Source organism: Esox lucius, chromosome 17, assembly GCF_011004845.1.
Source record: "Esox lucius isolate fEsoLuc1 chromosome 17, fEsoLuc1.pri, whole genome shotgun sequence".
Classification (NCBI taxonomy): domain Eukaryota; kingdom Metazoa; phylum Chordata; class Actinopteri; order Esociformes; family Esocidae; genus Esox; species Esox lucius.
Genome location: NC_047585.1, coordinates 32008727 through 32029148, shown reverse-complemented (window position 1 = coordinate 32029148; position 20422 = coordinate 32008727). Strand labels below are relative to the sequence as shown.

Below are 20422 nucleotides of genomic sequence, written 5' to 3'. Positions count from 1 at the left end.
GTCTGTGTCCATGACTACTGCACAGGATTCCTGTCTTTCACTTTTTTTCAGCCGTGCATACAATTTAGCGCAATGTATACATTAACATACAGATCCCACTGGATCTGGATGCGAACATTGATAACATCGACAGCATATTACATAAAGATTATATTCACCGCGGAATGAATGATAGTCAAAACATACCACATATATATAAGTTTTTATTTTCCATACAGACAACAGGTGGTGCACAAAAACACACCCACGACCAGAACTTGAACATATTTATACAGTACGAAGGGACACGCAAACTTGTCTAATGGTACACATCAGACGTAACAGAAAGTAGAGATCCAGCAATTCCCATGATTTTATTTTTCTTACCCGGACACTCTAGTCTGGTTATTGTCCCCGCCCCGCAGAGGGGGTGCCCTAGAGCAAGACATCTCAGTGGCTCATTCTTCGGTCGTTCTGGGGCCGGTGGGGCAAACCTCGAACCGAAAACACTTGCTGGTGAGACGTCTCATTCTAGGAAACCGGGGTGGGGGCAATAAGCAGACCAGATTGGCCTACCAAAAAACAATTATGGAAGCTTGTCTCTATGTCGGTTGTCATAGAGACAAGGGAATTTCTGCGTGTGCTCTTTAAATCTCATATGAACCAGATACCTTACATAATTTCTTAAATCTAATTTCAATAGTCTGTTTTGTTTCACAGGGCATTTAAAAACACAAGGATTATTCCCTTCAATCAATTGCCAAAATGGAATGCTTGTCTAGATACTGTCAGTTAGTGGAACTGAGGAGAACTCCCCCACACTCAACTGCACTTAGACAAGGTTAAAAAAAAAAGGGGTGCCTCAACTCTTTTGGTAATTCTCCAAACAATAGGCTTCAATGGTCATTTAATGTACAATATCGAAAAATACTATTTCCTGACTGAATGTTATTTTAAAAAGATTGGCCTGTGCAATCTAAAACGTGACAGAAAACATGGGAAAAACACAAGAAACCGGGTTTCTCATTCTAACTGAAAATGTTATGTCATCATAAAACATAATACAGTACAAGAAAAATGAATTACAAAGTATCAGAAATACAGAAGAAAACTGTAAGCACCTCATTTTACTTTCATAATTTATAATTTCATGGAGTACACACTGGCCATGTTCAAGGAGAACGCATACCTGTACACCCAAACAGTTCACCAATAGATAACTATGAGGACAGCTCTGAAGACAGCTCTTTAAGGCTCATAACACAACCATAAAATTGAGGGCAGGGGATAGAGAACACTACCGCAGAAGATGCACTATTACACAAGCATTGCACAGTTAGTCATCACAGTTTACATCTCAGGTCATTGTATTTTGTGTGCGCGCGCAGAAGACAACATGCAACCTAAGACTTGTTTTCTGTTAATTTAGCAAATGCCCTTTTTCTGTTCAGACAAGACAATGCATGCCACTGCAGCCCACATGCTCTGGTTCTACCAGAAAAACAGCCAGGGGAAGGAAATGCCAACAAACTGCTGCAACTGAGAACTAGTTGCCTTTCCTTGTCCTCTTTCTGAGGAGTGGAAACATCATCTAGGCAATGCCTCACATACTCACTTATGCATCAACAAAGGGGTGAAACGGAGTCAGACATTATAAAGGCAGATATGGAACAGAAATAATAGCAAAGGTGCATAAACATATTTCATAAAAAAAGTTCCTGCTAGGATTCTTACATGACTGGCCTGAGACTTGTTGTTTGCCCAATGATTAATTTAACATAATTTTTTTGACCAGTTTGAATTAAAATAATCTTTTCCTCATTAAAATATTAAAGTCGGACAGACACCTACAAGCTCTGAAGAGGATTCAATGAAGAGAGGGCTGACAGTTTTTTCAGGCGTTTGTGCCAGGTGCATGTAGGGTCTTCAACAAGAGCAAGCTAAGTAATTGGTCCACCATCCATCATTCTTGGAATTTCATTCTCCCTGACTATCTAGCTTTCATGTTGGTAATTATTAGCGAGTCGGACATTGTCAAAAAAAAAGTATTAATTTAAGTCCATTATTATTTTTACAGTTTTGATTTTAGTATATTTTAAGTACATTACGTTTTTTTTCCCCACCAAGGTATATACACACACTTATCTAGAAAAACTAAATATTAAATGAAACGGCGCTTTCTTTTAAAGTTAGTAAACACCGGTATTCAGGAATGCTGAGTTTGCGTTGAGCTCAGTTCCATATTTTTTTGCCCCCATGATGGAATCGCTGAGAGGACTATGAATTGTTCCCTGTACATTCATGCAAACCCAGACATCATTGTCCAGATTTGGACATAACTTGGTTGAATGAGTCTTGCCAAATATAAAATTAGACTGATTGGCCAGATGACAGAGCTACAACAAGCTGCTGAAAATGCTAACCTTAGATGGTGAACCCTTACACCCGGATTGAGTCACGAATAAGGTTTCACACTGGAGCAGAGACCCGCCTCCATGATGTGTTGATCAAGTCAGGGCCACTCTAGTGCACTAAATTGACCCCATTGCAAAGAAGGGTTGATGATAAATTAATAAAAAAAAAAAAAGACTTGACAGTGATGGCTCGTTTTAGGATAGACTCTCTGGGAAGAGTGCAATAAGTAGACGAGAGTGCCCTGATGGGGTCATCCAGAGTTTGTGCATCTACATACTAAACCATATTTGACTGCAGGTTCCACTGCTCACAAGAAACAAATAAGCTTCGAGAACCCAATAAATCCCCCATGGTTCGTCCGACCTTTCCAATTCGGTGAAGCAAAACACTTAAGTCCGCTACTTCGGCAAAGAATCACCGTTTTGCACAAAACATTCCATCTATGGACAAAGCTCGCTCAATGCAATCTTTTTCAGATAAGTAGCTAAACCAAAAGCGCTGGTTTTGACCACTAAACATTCAAATGGATGCGGTCTGGCATGAATGCATATAAATCAATCAAGGGTATTCGTATTGTAGGAACTTGATACACACGTTGCAAACACTGTCGAGACTCAACGCTGGCCAGAACATTCATTTGGACCACATGGTGGCACTATAACGAGCACGCTTATCTCTTGAATCCCATTGACGTTCAGGGAAATGAGACTCACTAACCCATGCTAACTCAGACAGCACTAACACAATCATAATTAAAGCTGGGTGAACGACGGGCCCTGTTATTAGTGAGGGATGGTGGAGGTGGCTGTTGGGGGTGGGGTTCACGGGCAGGATATAAAATCGCAGGCGACAACATTTCGTTGTTGAAAGAAAAATACATATTGAACTGGCATTGAGCCCAGCTCTGGTCAGAGACAGAACTGTGCAACTGTGAAAGTGCCTGTGAGATGGAAAGAAGGAAGGAAAGGTGGGTGGGTGGTAAAGGGGTTAGAGAAACGAGTGAGGTGAGTGAGAGAGGGGCCTCTACCAGTCTGCATTGTCCCAGGTTTCTTCAGCAGGTTTGGCGGCAGGGCTCTTTTTGCCCTTGGTCTCCCCGCCAGCAGCATTGTCCCAGTTATTGTCCCAGGCCTCCCAACTCTCTCCAGTGCTGTGCTTGTTGTTGGACGCGGCCTCAGAGCCCCAGTTGTCCCAGCTGTCGGAACTCTTCTTCTCAGCAGCCGAGCTGTCGACGTTGGTCCAACTGTCACTGCTGGGGGACTTCTTGGGCTTGGAGGAGTTGGCGCTGCCAAAGGTCTCCCAAAAGTCCTTGGCAGGGGCCTGCCCTGGTTCTGGGCCGGAGTTGCCCTGGTAACCTTCAGTGGCGTCCATGTTCTGGTAGCTCTCTCCGTCTGAGCTGCGAGAGGGTCGGTCATAAAGGGGGCAGAGTCACTTCACAATACCACGCCAGCGACTTCACCACTCACTTGGTATTCACACCTTTATTTCCACATTAAATCAATGTTGGATGTTACCTGTTCTCTGGCTTTCCAGCAAAAAAGTCAGTCATGTCTTTCCAGCTTTTTGCACCAGCACCCTGAACCTGCAGGCACACGACAACTTCACGATCACGTCTCATTTTAGGTCAAAATATGTCCTTTTAACCACACAAAAAGTTAATTATTCACTCAAGTAAAGGATGTAGTAGCATAAGTACAGTTAAATCTATAAAGTACTCACCACCAGAATAACAATGGCAGCAAGAGAGATGGGAGATAACATTACACTATGTTTAAAATGTACACATTAACACATCCAAACCAGTCTCCTCAGGCTCCATCAAAAGGGGAGAGCCACGGCGTATTTACCCTAGCTGAACCTGGGTTACTTCCTAAGGAATGCACCACGTCCCATGACCCTTGCTCAGGAGACTGGTTATGGGTTTGTGCTGTGTGGCAGAGGTCTACCTTCTCCTACCTTGGATGCCAGCCCAGCGATGCTGACGGACATTTCATCTATCAACTTGCCATCTTTTACCTGGACAAGCCAAATCACCATTAATGGAAAAGTTACAGCATCAAGAACTTGGTGTTGTAAATCAAGACATAGCCACTGAGGCTAGCACAGGGTGTATTACTGATTGAGAATGGTTGCATACTTGGTGAGCAAAGTTATTAGGATTCAATAATTTACTGGGGAAAATATTAACAATGAGGTGATAGGTGCACCTATAAGGAGAGAGCATGTGATGTCCGTTAGTTATTTTTTTAAACGCCCATTTAAAGCAGCTATGTGGGAATCTTTCAAAATCAAGCAATTAGCTATTACACATGCATAGTCAACACTATCTAGTCAGCCACTAAAGCAGATGCATTCAACAGAACATAATGCGCATTCAAATCTCAAGAGGATTCCATTAAGCATGTTAGCCTAAAATGACCCACCACCAAATCAACATTATCTTTAAAAAAAAAAATACAAAAATAATCAATCAGTTACCTTTTCATGGGTAGGTTTGATAACATTCTCATTTAAAGTCTGTCCTAACTCTGCAGCCTAGTTGGGATAAAACGTGAGAGGGACATCATGTGTGAATCAAACTAAACACAGTTCGACACTGACGACAAACGCAGGACGCAGGCTGAGGTGCTAAGTTGCAGGCATCCGGGGCAGGCCATTCACAGAGATGTTAAACAAGCACAGTCAGCAGGGCAGACAGGGGGGACTTTCACAGGGAATGGAGCAGTGAGACTGTCATGCATGGATGGATAAACCCTATGGTCAGCCAGTACAAAATGAATCATCTATACAGGTGTGACAAGATTACACTTTTTATAATAAGTGACAGGAATGCTCACTTCTAAGGGTTCTCAACTATTTGGTCTTATTGAGCCACCAAGGAGAAGGCGATCAAGCTCTTTGCAGGTATATTCATAGGTAATAAACCCATTTGATGTTAATGGACTAATACGATTTCAGCCTTAACTGTCCTCCCAACACAACTGAACTTTTGGACTGCCAGACTGTCTACTGCATGCAAGCCAGTTCAACCCCCTCCAAAACACAATAAAATACAACAGAACTCTTAACCTACAACCTATTGAAAGAATATGGTAGTAACTGTGGTTTGGGAATAGTTTTAGTTTTTTGGGGAGGGGGGTATATCCACTGTAAAATGTTGAAAACAAAACCTGCTCTACTATTTTAATGATTCAGAGGTATACCCACAATAACCCCAATCAAATATCTAATAGGTTATGTGTAATAAAGACATGGTAGATTTCTATGCTAGTGAGTCACATCAAAGGCAGGAAGACACTGCTGAAAAGCCAAGACTCTCAGCTTTCAGCAGACACCCTGGTTCCCCAGATAGGGTCTACCCTTCTAATATAAGACTGAATTTTATTCAGTAACAGAGGTACACCAGATATTGAAAACTTACATTCGGGGAGCTAAACCCTCACAGACTTTGACATTAAAATAATGTTTAAATCAAAAACATGTCTTGTTTCCTGCCAAGCAAAATCTTACAATAACAACACTTGATGCACTAATGAGTTGTACTGGACATTTTCAAAGACAGTATCAGACAATACGACAATGACCAGCCAAACAAGCTGCAAGTCTCATAAAAACAACAAATAAATGAGTTATGCAGGTGTCATACAGAAAAAGAGCCATGCATTTACGATTAGTTTTACCGGCTCAGGAGGTGGCTTATAGCCCCTTAACTATGTCCAGAGAAAGCCAGGATGGTGAATAAGCAACAAACAGGTCAAACTACAGAAATGCTCACTGAATAAGGTCAATTATTTATGTCCATTTCAATGATGAGCAATAATACAAGGGAAAGCTGTAGGACAAACCTACTGTATTGACACGTTAAATATATTTATACAGTGGTGAATCCATAGAATATAAATCAGGTTCTAGAATATAATTACATTACTGTGGAAATATAAGAAGCCTTTTAACCAAAACATGTCTATGGTTGAATAAAGAGAAATTAAAGTCTTATCACTCAAAACAATTATCATATGTCCCAAAAAGGGGGGCTAAATCATTCTCGTCTTTAGACAAATTGCGCACAAGAAAAATTTATTATACAAAAGAGGATAAATAAACATTGTTAAAGGTAGTCTTAAATCATATAATTGAAAATTGTTTGAAAGTAAAGCTCTCTGATAAGTAATCTGCCAAATAAAAATGTGTCATACCTTTAGAGTTGCTGTGGTTGCAAGTTTTGCGGTCTGTTTTAGAATAAAAGATTGGGGAAAGCAATCAATAAATCCTCATATTAAGTTCTGTGATAAAATAGAAGTTATTTGGAAAAACATACATTATCTTTGGCAACTGCTGCAATTTTACTAGCCCCGATGGTGAAATTGCTCCAGCCCTATAAAACAAAACAGACATGAGTCAGTATGACAGATATGTTAATGGCCATGTTTTTTTCCTAAATGGGACTGAAGAATACCCATCAGGCACAACTTTTTACTTCAGGACCATTCAAATTCCATGATGTGCAAAACTACTGTCATACCGAGTAAATGGAAGATAGAGCATTGTTCAGGACATCATGCTCCTCCTTCTCTGGGATTGGCGTATTCCCAAAGCCAACATAGCGGTTCTCCTGATTCCCACTGTAACCACCACCACTACAAATGGAAAGCCCTAATTAGTACATGCATTTTAGCAGATGCATTTACGCAAAATGAATTACAATGACTTGTACACATACGGGAAGACAAAATAGTAAAGAAAAAAACAATAAGCATTAAAAGGATCTTAAAGAAACCTGTGCAATCTTATTTTTGGATTAAGACTACGCAATATTTTGGGCAAACATTCACAAAAAGCATTTGAAGTTATTTGTTTGATAGAAGGCTTATTCAATCTGAGATTGCAAAACAGAGCCTCGGTTCATGCCAGGTGCATTTGGTTTGATTTAAAAAAGCAGGCAGATCCTCAAACATGGTGAAAGTATCTCAGAACAGGCCCTACCCTATGTATTTCAGATGAGAGACTGTGTGTATAGAAAATTTTCTGGATCTTTTATTTCAGAAACGTGGAAGCAACACACTACATGTTTTTTGTTCTGTGCAGTACACTTGATATAAAAATCCCCCCTTGAAGATTTCAGTTTGTTTTTCAATTGAATTGTTCACATTATAAGTCACATCAAAAGTGAAAAAGGTTCTGACATGATTTATCAAAAACCTGGCATTTTAACAAGGGTGTGTAGACTTTATATCCACTGTATATAACACATAGAAAATACAGTCAGGAAACAGATTAATCTATAACAAAACAGCATACTAGATATGATTTCATGATCCTTTTCATACCTGCTATGTCTATGGAAAATTCACACTGCTTTCAATATTAGACATGACTTATTACATGGGAAATCCTCCAATATTCATGAGGAAGAAAAGGGCCCAAGTTGGCACCGAGCAATACACAGAAATGCAGTTCATTCAATCTAATCTTCAAATCTAATTGTGATCGGTCTGGACTCCAGAAGTGACATTATATTCTTGAGTAATGTTAACTATAACGGACTTTCATCTGATATGCAGGTCTAAAACAAACATCTTGGATTATGAAAATGCATCTCTGTTTATGGCAGCCTAATCACACAATACATTTGAGCAACGTGTGTGCGCATGCATGTGATATAAAACGGCAACTTCCAGCACATGGAATAAAGTCCAACTTATTTTTTTCCTAACACATTTGCAGTAGCGTCAAGGATAAACAAGGCTGTTTTACTGCAATGTATTTCGGGTTTAGGCCTGGTGCTTTTAAGGGACTGTATACAGACTATACAAACACAGCCCAGGTGCCTCATGGGCCAAAGGCACATAATTAAGCCAACACTCATCCAGAAGTGCATAAGTTCTGACCTGGTTACTGTGGTCTCACCTTTGATAAGAGTTTACATCATCACTTAACCAGTCCTCAAAAGCCTTGTCTTTAGGTGTTCCAGAGTTCTGCCGTGGGCCCCCTGAGCTATGTTGAAAAACAGATACCAGATTATTAGATAATATGGGAAACACTCAAGTTAAATAAACACTCTTGATACCCTTACCGATGGGATGACGAAAGACCTATTTTAGGCTGTGGCGGAGTCCAGTCCTTGGCAAAGGAAGTTTCAACAGACCACTCCTTACCCTCTGCAATGGTGGCAACCTGTCAACAGAAGACAGAGGCATAACAATGAGTGATTGAGACCACAGTAAATATACTATCTGATATTAGAAAGTGATATTTGGAGTATTCCTGAGAAACAGTGCACAATCATTAGATGACTCAGAGCAGGCTTTCCTCACCATGTCTCTGAAAAGTGCAGCGGCTCGGCTGTTATATTTTTCCTGCATGGTCCAAGTGGCATCGTAATCCTCTTGTTGTTCCAGAAACATACGGAACTTTCCATTCCCTCCTGCCTTCATCTTCTCTAGTTCAATGTCCTTCCACTTATCCATGGTAACAGAGCGCACAAAGCTGGAGTACAAGGATCAGATCAGCGTTTCATTACTTCCAAACAGGAAGGACGAAATGAGAATGGCTGCTAGTTATGGTGGGTGAATTTACATAATTACGGGTGACCATTACATCAGAGAAATAATGATCTATCCCTTCAGTCATGCCTATCAAGAATGACAGATTCAACAAGATTTCGACCATCATGCACAAAACGCCTTCGCTGGCAATTAAAATTCACCAAATCAGCAAAACTGACATTTTGTTACTTTAAAGTGACTTACCTCAGGTGTACGCCCAAGCCCCTATGTTTGCCGGAACATTCCAGACATATCCAGATCCCATAGGTCACACTCACCCACTGAGGGTTGAAGCCCCCACACTCAAAGCAAAGCTGAGGAAGGAAGAAAAATGTGGCTTACTTTCCATTTCAAGTTGTTGTTTAATATGAAAAAGTTAATGTGGACACTAACCAGTTTACTAGCTAGCTATACCTTTGAATAGATCGGCAAAGAGTATCCATCCTCAGCTAAATATTTGAAAGGGCTGAGACACAGAATGGCCAGAAGAAAGATCCTGCCGGAATCATGGGAAGCAGGGTATTGGGGAGTGAAGTTAGTTTGACATTGCAGAGTAAAGTTAGTTTTATAACAGACATTCAAGGGGATTTTTACTTTCTCTTTTCAATTTCCACAGTCATAAAATGCTGACGAGAGAAACAGAATGTCCACTGAAAAACTAAGTTTACCTTGCTGGATTGGGGAAAGTTAGTTGGTAACACTAATTTTTTAATAATAATCTTCTGGGCATCATAGCAAGAAACAGAAGACACCTGGATTTTGTAATTTTATCCTATTCTTTTCACAGAAGATTTGAATCTCAGTCAAACTGCAAACAGATTTCCTGTGCATGGCCCTGTTTAGGTCAGCCCACAGCTGTCTGGTCTCAGAGGGCAAGGCCAGGACATTGTTAATTCTTTTTGCAATTCCTTGGTTGCTTTGGCTGTACACTTCAGAGGGTTGAGTTGAAAGGCGAAATTCTTTAACTTTCTCATAGAGAGCAGCAGGGTTTGTGCCAAAATATCTTGATATTCTGAGCGCAAGTATTGTGTACTTTGGGTGATGAGCAGTGTTGGTTTTGCGCCAAACAGATCTTATGGAAGTCAGGCCAAAACGTTCTACATTGGCATCACCAGACCATAATAAATTTTTTCCCAGGATTAAGAGAGACTGAATGTGACTTTCTGCTAAATGTATACAGGCTTGGATGTTCTTTTGATAGCAATGGCATCCGTTTACCAACCTACCACACAGCCCAGCATGGCAGAGAATACTTGCAAATTGTTGCAAAATGCAGAGAGTGCCCAGTTCCTGCCAGAACTTCCTGCAGGATCTTCAAGGCAGTGGATTTCAAACTTCTCCTGGGGATCCCCAGATTTCTCAATTTCATTTCAGCCCTGAACTAGCAAACCTAGATAAAGTAGTCAAGGGCTTGATAAACAGTAGACATGTTGATTTAGGTGGGTTAGCTTTGGAAAACATCAAATACATGGAATGGCTGGAAGCCCCCTAGAGAGATTTAAGAACTACTGCTTTAAGTTTTCTATCTTCCTCTTTGTGTCTTCTCTGATTTCAACGAAATCCTACAAAACAGCAGAGATTAATAAGTGCTAATCAGATTCAGAATAATGTCAATTGTTGCCAGGTAACACCGAATAATGATTCAAAAAATTTTGAAAAGTGAAAGAAAAAAAAAAGTTTCACTTTTTTTACATCATGATGTTGAATGCCTGGACACAGGCTTAGTTCAAGCAAAGTTATTCCTTTCTGGGAGAGGAGCATCAGAGGCCTTAGAAAGATCATATACTCTTATCTTCACCAAGCACAAACAGAAGAGGATTGACCACACCTCAAGGGTCCAGCTCTTCTCCAGGTTTATTTCTAGGTTCCAATCCTACTAGTGACTTTTTCTGCCACTGTGCATCAATTTATTGTTGTTGTTTGCTTTGAGGTTTTAAGCTGCGTATTTGTAAATGCAATGTGTGACAACTGACAATGCACAAATACATTTTGATTGTAATTCAACTTAAAGAGTTTAGATTAAAGAGTACTGATCCTAATGAGAAAGAGTCTGTGTTCCCATAGCCTGTGAGTTGTTATTCAATAGCCTACACCGAGGGCTGGATAGATGCAGCCAGAATTGGAAATAATTGCTTTATTTGCCTCACATAATAATTAGGTTTACTTGCTGAAAGCAATGCACAACTTTTTATTTTATTGCTTTCTGCTGCCATCTGTAGGGCCAAAACTGTACAAGTTACCAGGGTCAAACGATTGTACAATGAGCATGCTAAAACTCTACACTGTGTGGCACTCTCAGAAAGGTTTGGAAACTTCTGATCCTTCTGGCACCATATTTGCATAAATCCCAATTCACTTTAAAGGCCGTAGACTCAAATGTGAACATTTCCAGTCATAAGTAATCTTCGGCCATTTAAGCTAGAAAAAACATTTAGAACAGTCAGAAAGGTTTGACAAATACTGTTCGACAGCAGAAAACAAACCTTCATCAGTATTAGTTACATACTGTAAATACAGTACATTTTGGTGCCAGTGTGAAATGTGTTCAGTTGCTTCACCGCATCAGTTTTCCCTGATTCGGTTCATGGAGACGGAAGGACTTACAGAACTTCACCAGTTATTCCACTCTAAAACACACTGAGTGAGACATTGTCTTTAAACATCAGTAACCATGGGGAATATCCTCAGAAAAGTTACCCACCTTTCCTCACAAGGTGACATGTGACAGTTGCCATGTTCATCCGTTTATATCTTAAGAAATATATCTCAGATGCATACAGAGGGGAGAACAAGTATTTGATAACCTGCAAAACCAGCAGTGTTTCCCACTTATAAAGCATGTAGAAGTCTGTAATGTTATCATAGTTACTCTTTAACTGTGAGTGACGGAATCTAAAACAAAAATCACAGGAAATTACATTGTATGATATTAAGTAATTAATTAGCATTTTATTGCATGACATAAGTATTTGATACATCAGAAAAGCAGAACTTAATATTTGGAACAGAAACCTTTGTTTGCAATTACAGAGATCATACGTTTCCTGTAGTTCTTGACCAGGTTTGCACACACAGCAGCAGGGATTTTGGCCCACTCCTCCATACAGACCTTCTCCAGATCGCTCAGGTTTCGGGGCTGTCGCTGGGCAATACGGACTTTCAGCTCCCTCCAAAGATTTTCTATTGGGTTCAGCTCTGTAGACTGGCTAGGCCACTCCAGAACCTTGAGATGCTTTTTACGGAGCCACTCCTTAGTTGCCCTGGCTGTGTGTTTCAGGTCGTTGTCATGCTGGAAGACCCAGCCACAACCCATCTTCAATGCTCTTACTGAGGGAAGGAGGTTGTTGGCCAAGATCTCACGATACATGGCCCCATCCATCCTCCCCTCAATACGGTGCAGTCGTCCTGCCCCCTTTGCAGAAAAGCATCCCCAAAGAATGATGTTTCCATCTCCATGCTTCACGGTTGGGATGGTGTTCTTGGGGTTGTACTCATTCTTCTTCCTCCAAACATGGCGAGTGGAGTTTAGACCAAAAAGCTCTATTTTTGTCTCATCAGACCACATGACCTTCTCCCATTCCTCCTCTGGATCATCCATATGGTCATTGGCAAACTTCAGACGGGCCTGGACATGCGCTGGCTTGAGCAGGGGGAACTTGCATGCGCTGCAGGATTTTAATCCATGACGGCATAGTGTGTTACTAATGGTTTTCTTTGAGACTGTGGCCCCAGCTCTCTTCAGGTCATTGACCAGGTCCTGCCGTGTAGTTCTGGGCTGATCCCTCACCTTCCTCATGATCATTGATGCCCCACGAGGTGAGATCTTGCATGGAGCCCCAGACCGAGGGAGACTGACTGTCATCTTGAACTTCTTCCATTTTCTAATAATTGTGCCAACAGTTGTTGCCTTCTAACCAAGCTGCTTGCCTATTGACCTGTAGCTCATCCCAGCCTTGTGCAGGTCTACAATTGTATCCCTGATGTCCTTACACAGGTCTCTGGTCTAGGCCATTGTGGAGAGGTTGGAGTCTGTTTGATTGAGTGTGTGGACAGGTGTCTTTTATACAGGTAACGAGTTCAAACAGGTGCAGTTAATACAGGTAATGAGTGGAGAACAGGAGGGCTTCTTAAAGAAAAACTAACAGGTCTGTGAGAGCTGGAATTCTTACTGGTTGGTAGGTGATCAAATACTTATGTCATGCAATAAAATGCTAATTAATTATTTAAAAAGCATACAATGTGATTTTCTGGATATGTTTTTTTTTTTCTCAATCTCTCACAGTTGAAGTGTAACTATGATAGACATTACAGACCTCTACATACTTTGTAAGTAGGAAAACCTGCAAAATCGGCAGTGTATCAAATACTTGTTCTCCCCACTGTATCTGGTTGTCTTAGATAATCTAAATAACTAATGTAGTGTAAAACATTATTTTGGGAAGTAAATACTGCGTTACGACTAATGAATATAGCTGGTCAGTTAAACTCCATATTTTGGTCAGTAAAACATCTTCCCTGGGCATTTATATAGCTGGTTGAAGGTAATCTAGATTGTGATACTGGTCTCAGGTATGCATGTTTAATGCATGTCCAAAAGTGGACTGGGTTAAGATTAAATATGGGACGGAGCCAAACGGTTCGCAGAGCAGATATTGTTTCAGCGAATGAGCTCTTCTAGCTAACGTTGCTATGATGGAGGATTTCAGTTTTTGCTTGCCTTCATACCAGGGTAGCAATACCAAACCATTACTAACAATACAGCTCAGCCAACCAACAAATGTCGTTACCAACATCAAATCCATATTAAAATGAAGTATAAGATTAGTACACTCACGTTGTTTTCCTCCTGGGTTCTCACTTCCTTCAACACTCTTCTGGTCCTTGGGCTTGCCATTTTGACTTACACTGTAAGTAACATTAATAATTTACTAATCACCATTAAAAAAAATCACGTTCTAATATATTCTTCGGTTATTAAAGCAAACCAGCGAAGCAAAAACTGAACGCCTTCGACAGCTTTTGACATAGCAATCCAGAGTTAGCGTTAAACAATGTCATCGGTTTACGTTAACACGATTCGAAAACTATGTAGCTGTGAATATGCACTGACAAAAAAAAAGCTGAATAACATTCGATTAAACTATCATAATGTGTAATAGGTAACATAACTGAGTGAAGACAGCAACCACATGAACTGGCCCGGCTCGCTAGCTAGTACTGTAGTGAGCTGATCAGTAACGTTAGCAGCTAGTTACAATAACGTTATGTACAATACTGCTAGCTCATAGCAGTCTCTTACCAGGGTGAGTATTGTACAACGCACGCGATGTTCAAAGCAGCCGGCTTGCTTATTTCGATAAGGCTTGGGATAAAGACGTGGACTTAGAATTATTGGAAAATGTGTGTCATTTCAAACCGCATCCATTGAGAAGAGCTGCGAATGCTAGCCAGCTGATGTCAAACACCGGCAGCCATGTTGACAACTAGGCAATAGCAGATTTGACTACGTTGGCACTACAATGCATGATGGGAATTATTTCAGATACGTTTTATTCAAGAGATGCAATTTACAGACGGTAGGCGTTGCTTAATGCGGGTTTTGGTGTATGGACTATGTACTACAGAACTGCTCTATCCAACAACATACGATTGAAACTGCTCACATGTAAATCCCAACAGCTTTGAAAATACATCGCACACCACCCTGAACATTGTCATATACTAGGTCTACTGTCAGAATATTTCTAAATTTACAAATATTTCTCTGCGACTGAACTATTGTAAATCCCCTGCGTGACAGGACAAAAATAAGCGATAATTAAATATATGTTAAAAATTTCCCTCACCTTTTTGATAATAAACAATCTTCAAACCTTTTATATATTTTATGTCATCCGAATTAAATTATGACATGTTTTGTGGACATTAACTTATTAACTACCATCTATCCAAATATATAAAATGAATATTATTTTGTCTACATTAAGTAAATATATATATGACATGTAGCATATTATTGGATCCTCGTTATCCACTGGTTTTATTGTGGATGCGAGCTTTCATGTAAACCCGGAGTGAGCGGTACAGGGGGTGACATGGGAGAACTTGTCACGATGAACACCAGACAGGTTGCGCTGTCCCGGATAAATACCAGCGGTTTAAGGGGATTTCATAAATCGCTTGAAGTAATTTTTGGACAGTCTCTCTATGCACAGAAATCTCTAACTCTGGGAGAGAGAGGGTAATTCTCTCCCCCTTACTATTGCAATTTGTTAACTTTGTGAAATAAGAATTATCTGCGTGAAAAACAAATGTTATAGATCTTATGTGATTAATGTGAATTGCGGATTCAAAATGTAACCTTTTCTAACGGTCTCCAAAGACGAAACGTTGGCTAATGCAGTCAGCCCATGAGCCGGGCTGTGGAGGTGTTAAAAATATGAACGGCTTATGGAGAAGACTATAATGTAAAGGCCCTCTACTGATGGTCTAACATCCTATCAACATGTAGACAAAAAATGGAGCATATATGTTACACATATCTCATATCTGTCTGTAGCAGGGGTGGGAAAATTAAGGCAATTCCATATGGCCCGCGGTAGGTAATAAAATAGTTTTGAGGGGAAGCAAAACATAACAGCGCATTCTTATACATTTGAATCTGAAACTAAATTATTTAGACATTATATTAAACCTACTGCATAAATGTTTTAATTACTGCCCTTTTATAGCCTTCTAAACATTTAGGATTAACAAATTACAAAAGAAATGTGGCCCTCCATTTAATTTCAAAATCCTGATGTGGCCCCAACCAAAAACTTTGCACTCCCATGGTCTATAGAGACAAAAACGTGTATAATATAATCCACCACTAGGTGGCGATGTTTTTACTAATGTTTTTTGTTTCTGAAGATCGATCTGTACAAGGCAGGGGTTCTCAACTCTTAGAGGTCCAGAGCCTGCTTTTCTGTTCTACCTCATCATCAATTGCCTTCACCTGGTGTCCCAGGTCTAAATAAGTCCCTGAATAGAGAGTTGCAAAGAATAAACATAGTGGCACTGGCTTCGATGTCCAGAGCTGAGTTTGAGGTCCTGATTTTACATGTTGACAAGATGTTGGGCAATCAATAGAGAGGACTTCTAACCCACTGAACCTTTCTGAATAGTCACCCCAGGGTACAGAAAAAACAGTTTGTGTCACGTAGCCCAAGAATGGAGGTATCATGGATCATTTAGCAATCTGATTATCTAAATACAACATAATTTGGTATTACACAGAAATGTAACTTAACGATTATTGTGCATGGAAATCTATTGCAAAACATGTATCTCTAAACAGTTGCCAACAACACAAAAACAATACACTATAACTGTGGGGTGGACATGGCTTTTACCTAGTAGATTTTTGCTTTTACCTAGTAGTTAATTACACTTAACTGGTGTTTCTGTTCTAAAATAGTCCTACATTAGGAGCAAAGGATTAAAACAGGAAGTATTTTGGCCCTCCAGGACAGTAGTTAAATAGCCCAGTCATAAGGCTATATACAGTGAGGAGAACAAGTATTTGATACACTGCTGATTTTGCAGGTTTTCCCACTTACAAAGCATGTAGAAGTCTGTTTTTATCATAGGTATCCTAATCCAGAAAATCACATTGTATGATATTTAAGTAATGAATTTGCATTTAATTGCATGACATAAGTATTTGATACATCAGAAAAGCAGAACTTAATATTAATAGAAAAGCATCCCCAAAGAATGATGTTTTCACCTCCATGCTTCACGGTTGGGATGGTGTTCTTGGGGTTGTACTCATCCTTCTTCTTCCTCCAAACACAGCGAGTGGAGTTTAGACCAAAAAGCTCTATTTTTGTCTCATCAGACCACATGACCTTCTCCCATTCCTCCTCTGGATCATCCATATGGTCATTGGCAAACTTCAGACGGGCCTGGACATGCACTGGCTTGAGAAGGGGGACCTTGCGTGCGCTGCAGGATTTTAATCCATGACGGCATAGTGTGTTACTAATGGTTTTCTTTGAGACTGTGGTCCCAGCTCTCTTCAGGTCATTGACCAGGTCCTGCCGTGTAGTTCTGGGCTGATCCCTCACCTTCCTCATGATCATTGATGCCCCACGAGGTGAGATCTTGCATGGAGCCCCAGACTGATGGAGACTGACTGTCATCTTGAACTTCTTCCATTTTCTAATAATTGCGCCAACAGTTGTTGCCTTCTTACCAAGCTGCTTGCCTATTGACCTGTAGCTCATCCCAGCCTTGTGCAGGTCTACAATTGTATCCCTGATGTCCTTACACAGGTCTCTGGTCTTGGCCATTGTGGAGAGGTTGGGGTCTCTTTGATTGAGTGTGTGGACCGGTGTCTTTTATACAAGTAACAAGTTCAAACAGGTGCAATTAATACAGGTAATGAGTGGAGAACAGGAGGGCTTCTTAAAGAAAAACTAACAGGCCTGTGAGAGCCGGAATTCTTACTGGTTGGTAGGTGATCAAATACTTATGTCATGCAATAAAATGCAAATTAATTATTTAAAAATCATACAATGTGATTTTCTAGATTTTTGTTTTAGATTTCGTCTCTCACAGTTGAAGTGTACCTATGATAAAAATGACAGACCTCTACATGCTTTGTAAGTAGGAAACACTGCAGATTTTGCAGGTTATGAAATACTTGCTCTCCCCACTGTATATATAATCTATGACATTATTGCCCTTGCAGGACAATGTAACCGTCAAATGAAAAGACAAAACTAATATGCAGAGAACATAAATATATAATTAGATTTTTTGTTTATTATAAAATTATGAACACTGACTATATTGTAGATTAATAAAGGAACTAATTGCTTTTCGCAAATGTATGTTATATTTCATTCTCACTTTAACATTATTGTTTAGAAGGAGATAATAGAAACTCAGTCCTAATAGCCATGTGTCATAGAAATCATAGAGAAAATAATCCCACCTACAAATATAAACCTTGACTGAATCTTACCTCTAACTGGCTTCTTGTTTGCTTCAAACATTCAGACAAAGGATCAGGGCAATTAGATAAGTAAGATTTTAAAAAGATATTTACAACAAGTTGTAATAAAGTCTGATTTAGTCCAAATGTCTTTAAGTTACCCCTGAATGTAAGTACCCCATATCTGGGATACCTCTATTACTTAATTAAATTCATTATTATTCAAGAACAGTAGGCCCTATCTGGGTAACCAAGCTGAGAGTCTTGGAAAGCTGAGAGTCTTGCCTTTTCAGCAGAGCCTTACGATCTTTGGTGTGTCTCACTAGCATATAAATCTATCATGTTGTTATTACACATAACCTATTACATAATTAATTGGGATTATTTTGTGTATACCTCTGAATCATTAAAATAGTAGAGCAGGGTTTTGTTTCACCGGGGCCCCATATTTTACAATGGATACACCCTCCTCCCCGAAACACGAGAACAACTCCTAAACCACAGTAATTACCACACTCTTTCAATGTGTTGTAGTTTAAGAGCTCTGTCATATTTGTCTTGTTTTGTTAGAGGAAAATAGGAGCTTAACTGGTTTGCATGCAATGGTTTAACTGACAGTCAGTACAGTTCAGTTGTGTTGGGAGGAAAGTTATGGCCGAAATCTTATTAGTCCATTTACTCAAACCACACACACTTTGCAGAGTTTGATTTCAGTCATTATTTTTCAAAATAGCAACAAATACTCCATAGTTACAAACTGAAATGGTGGCTAGACAACCAATGCCATAATCACCAAATCTTGACCAACGAAATGCTACCACAGATTGAAATGTGTATCACCAGTGCTTTATCTCTCAGACGTGGTTGGCATAGCCGTCATTGTCCTCCACTGTGCCCAGGGTTTTGGTCTGGCCTGTCTGCACTGAAGCATACAGGTCAGATAACACAGAGATCGTGTCTGTGTTGTTGTTGGCCACCGATTCTGTCTCCACTTCCTGTGGCCCCTGTGCCATCACCACATCTGAGTACTCAATCTTGGGCTGTGGGGAGCTGCGACCCGACGTCAGCTTGGGGGCTTTCAGAGTCAGGTTAGCATAGCAGTCCTGGCCTTTAGGGGCCTAGAAAGAAGAAACATGATTAACAGGATAACAAAGACGCTAAGACACCTGTGCTTCACAAGGACACAAATGTAGTACCTGAAAGCCACTTCTGACCGGACGATCTCTGACGGATGAGGAGTTGACTGGGAAGTCTATTCCTGTCCACAAATAAAAATAGCAGCTTTGAAAAAGGTTAATTTAATCCCGGGATCACTTCACATTGTAGTGCAGATACCAAATAGTAGCATAGAATTGGGATTTGAAACCTAAAAGGAACGTTTCCCTTTCGTTACAATTCACAATGCTTAGCTTTTTTTTTGTAGTTGAGGATATACTCTGTCAATAGTGAAACATTAAGTCTGAAATTCAACTAAACTTCTACAAGCATAGTCAGAAAATGTTGTCGTTTTTGGAGGCTGTAAGAATGATTTGATTAAGGTTAAGGTTTTAAAGGAAGTTCTCTGCAATTCTACTTTATAATTTTGTGGTAGAGAACATTTAGCTATTTACTGCTTATTTCCTGCAATTCTATTCAAGGGCAGACAGAACATTTTGCAGTTTTATATATCATTGTGTAAAAATGTATGCCATGACATATGATGGTATGATGTCTGAGTGAAAATGAATCTGAGACTTCTAAGATCAGGTCTTGCTTGGCTGATCAGCATTCAGACATCAAAAACAATGATTCTTAAGGGTTGGAAGCCCTCTAGTGGCCAAGGGCAGGTAGTGACTTCTTATGTCAATTATGCATGGAGCGGTCACTGAACAGTCTGTGGGTACTTATTCTCACTAGTCTGGGTGTAGCTGATGTTCCCATAGATAGGATTGTCCTCCATGTCCCTCAGTCTCAGACTTAGACTGGTTGATTCCCATCGAGAATGAGGAGAGAGGAAACAATTAAGGTATTAGCAAAGCAGATATTTCAACACAACAACCCATTACATTCAAACCAGGTTAATTAATCAAATAATAAATGAATATAAAAATCCATCTACTCATAGCCATATACAGTTTGGTCCAGTGAGCAAAAAATGTATCTATAAAGCATTAATGCGCTGACAAAGAAAAGGAATTGGTATACCTCTTAATACTTCCTTTCAATACATTTCAATACCTCATCTAGTGATGGTAATGGCACTGGGCCTTTCCTAAAATATTTAAAGTTGGAGAAATATTGGGGGTATTGGGAGGTATCATAGACCATAACTCCATACTGACTCATTTCTGGACCTAGATTTTATTTGCTTCCTGCCTTCTTCATGTCAAACTGCAGGTTTTAGTGGGTTTTAGGTCTGTAAACAGATGGCAGTTGAAATAAATATATATAGATTTCAGGTAATACACCATTTCTTTGTACAGTTTGATGTGGGATTGGATTAATTATTTTGCTTGTAGATTCA

The 20422-nt window shown here is 39.9% G+C and overlaps 1 protein-coding gene across 10 annotated transcripts; it reads right to left on the bottom strand.

The window, feature by feature from the left end:
- Positions 1-183: 183 nt before the first annotated feature.
- Positions 184-14446, bottom strand: arfgap1 (ADP-ribosylation factor GTPase activating protein 1). Of its 10 annotated transcripts, XM_010881399.3 has the most exons (14): positions 14236-14446; positions 13771-13841; positions 9141-9250; positions 8706-8877; positions 8465-8565; positions 8299-8385; positions 6914-7028; positions 6710-6766; positions 6588-6620; positions 6072-6101; positions 4870-4926; positions 4348-4407; positions 3906-3973; positions 184-3787 (listed from the first exon to the last, which is right to left on the bottom strand). In XM_010881399.3, exons 2-14 carry the CDS (start codon positions 13828-13830, stop codon positions 3418-3420), a joined length of 1320 nt encoding a protein of 439 aa, XP_010879701.1. In that variant the 5' UTR covers positions 13831-13841; positions 14236-14446; the 3' UTR covers positions 184-3417. The 10 variants fall into 10 exon arrangements, with proteins under 10 accessions (XP_010879701.1, XP_019911290.1, XP_010879703.1 ...); XM_020055731.2 differs by lacking the exon at positions 4348-4407; XM_010881401.3 differs by lacking the exon at positions 4348-4407 and having other exon boundaries at positions 3906-3967.
- Positions 14447-20422: the final 5976 nt, after the last annotated feature.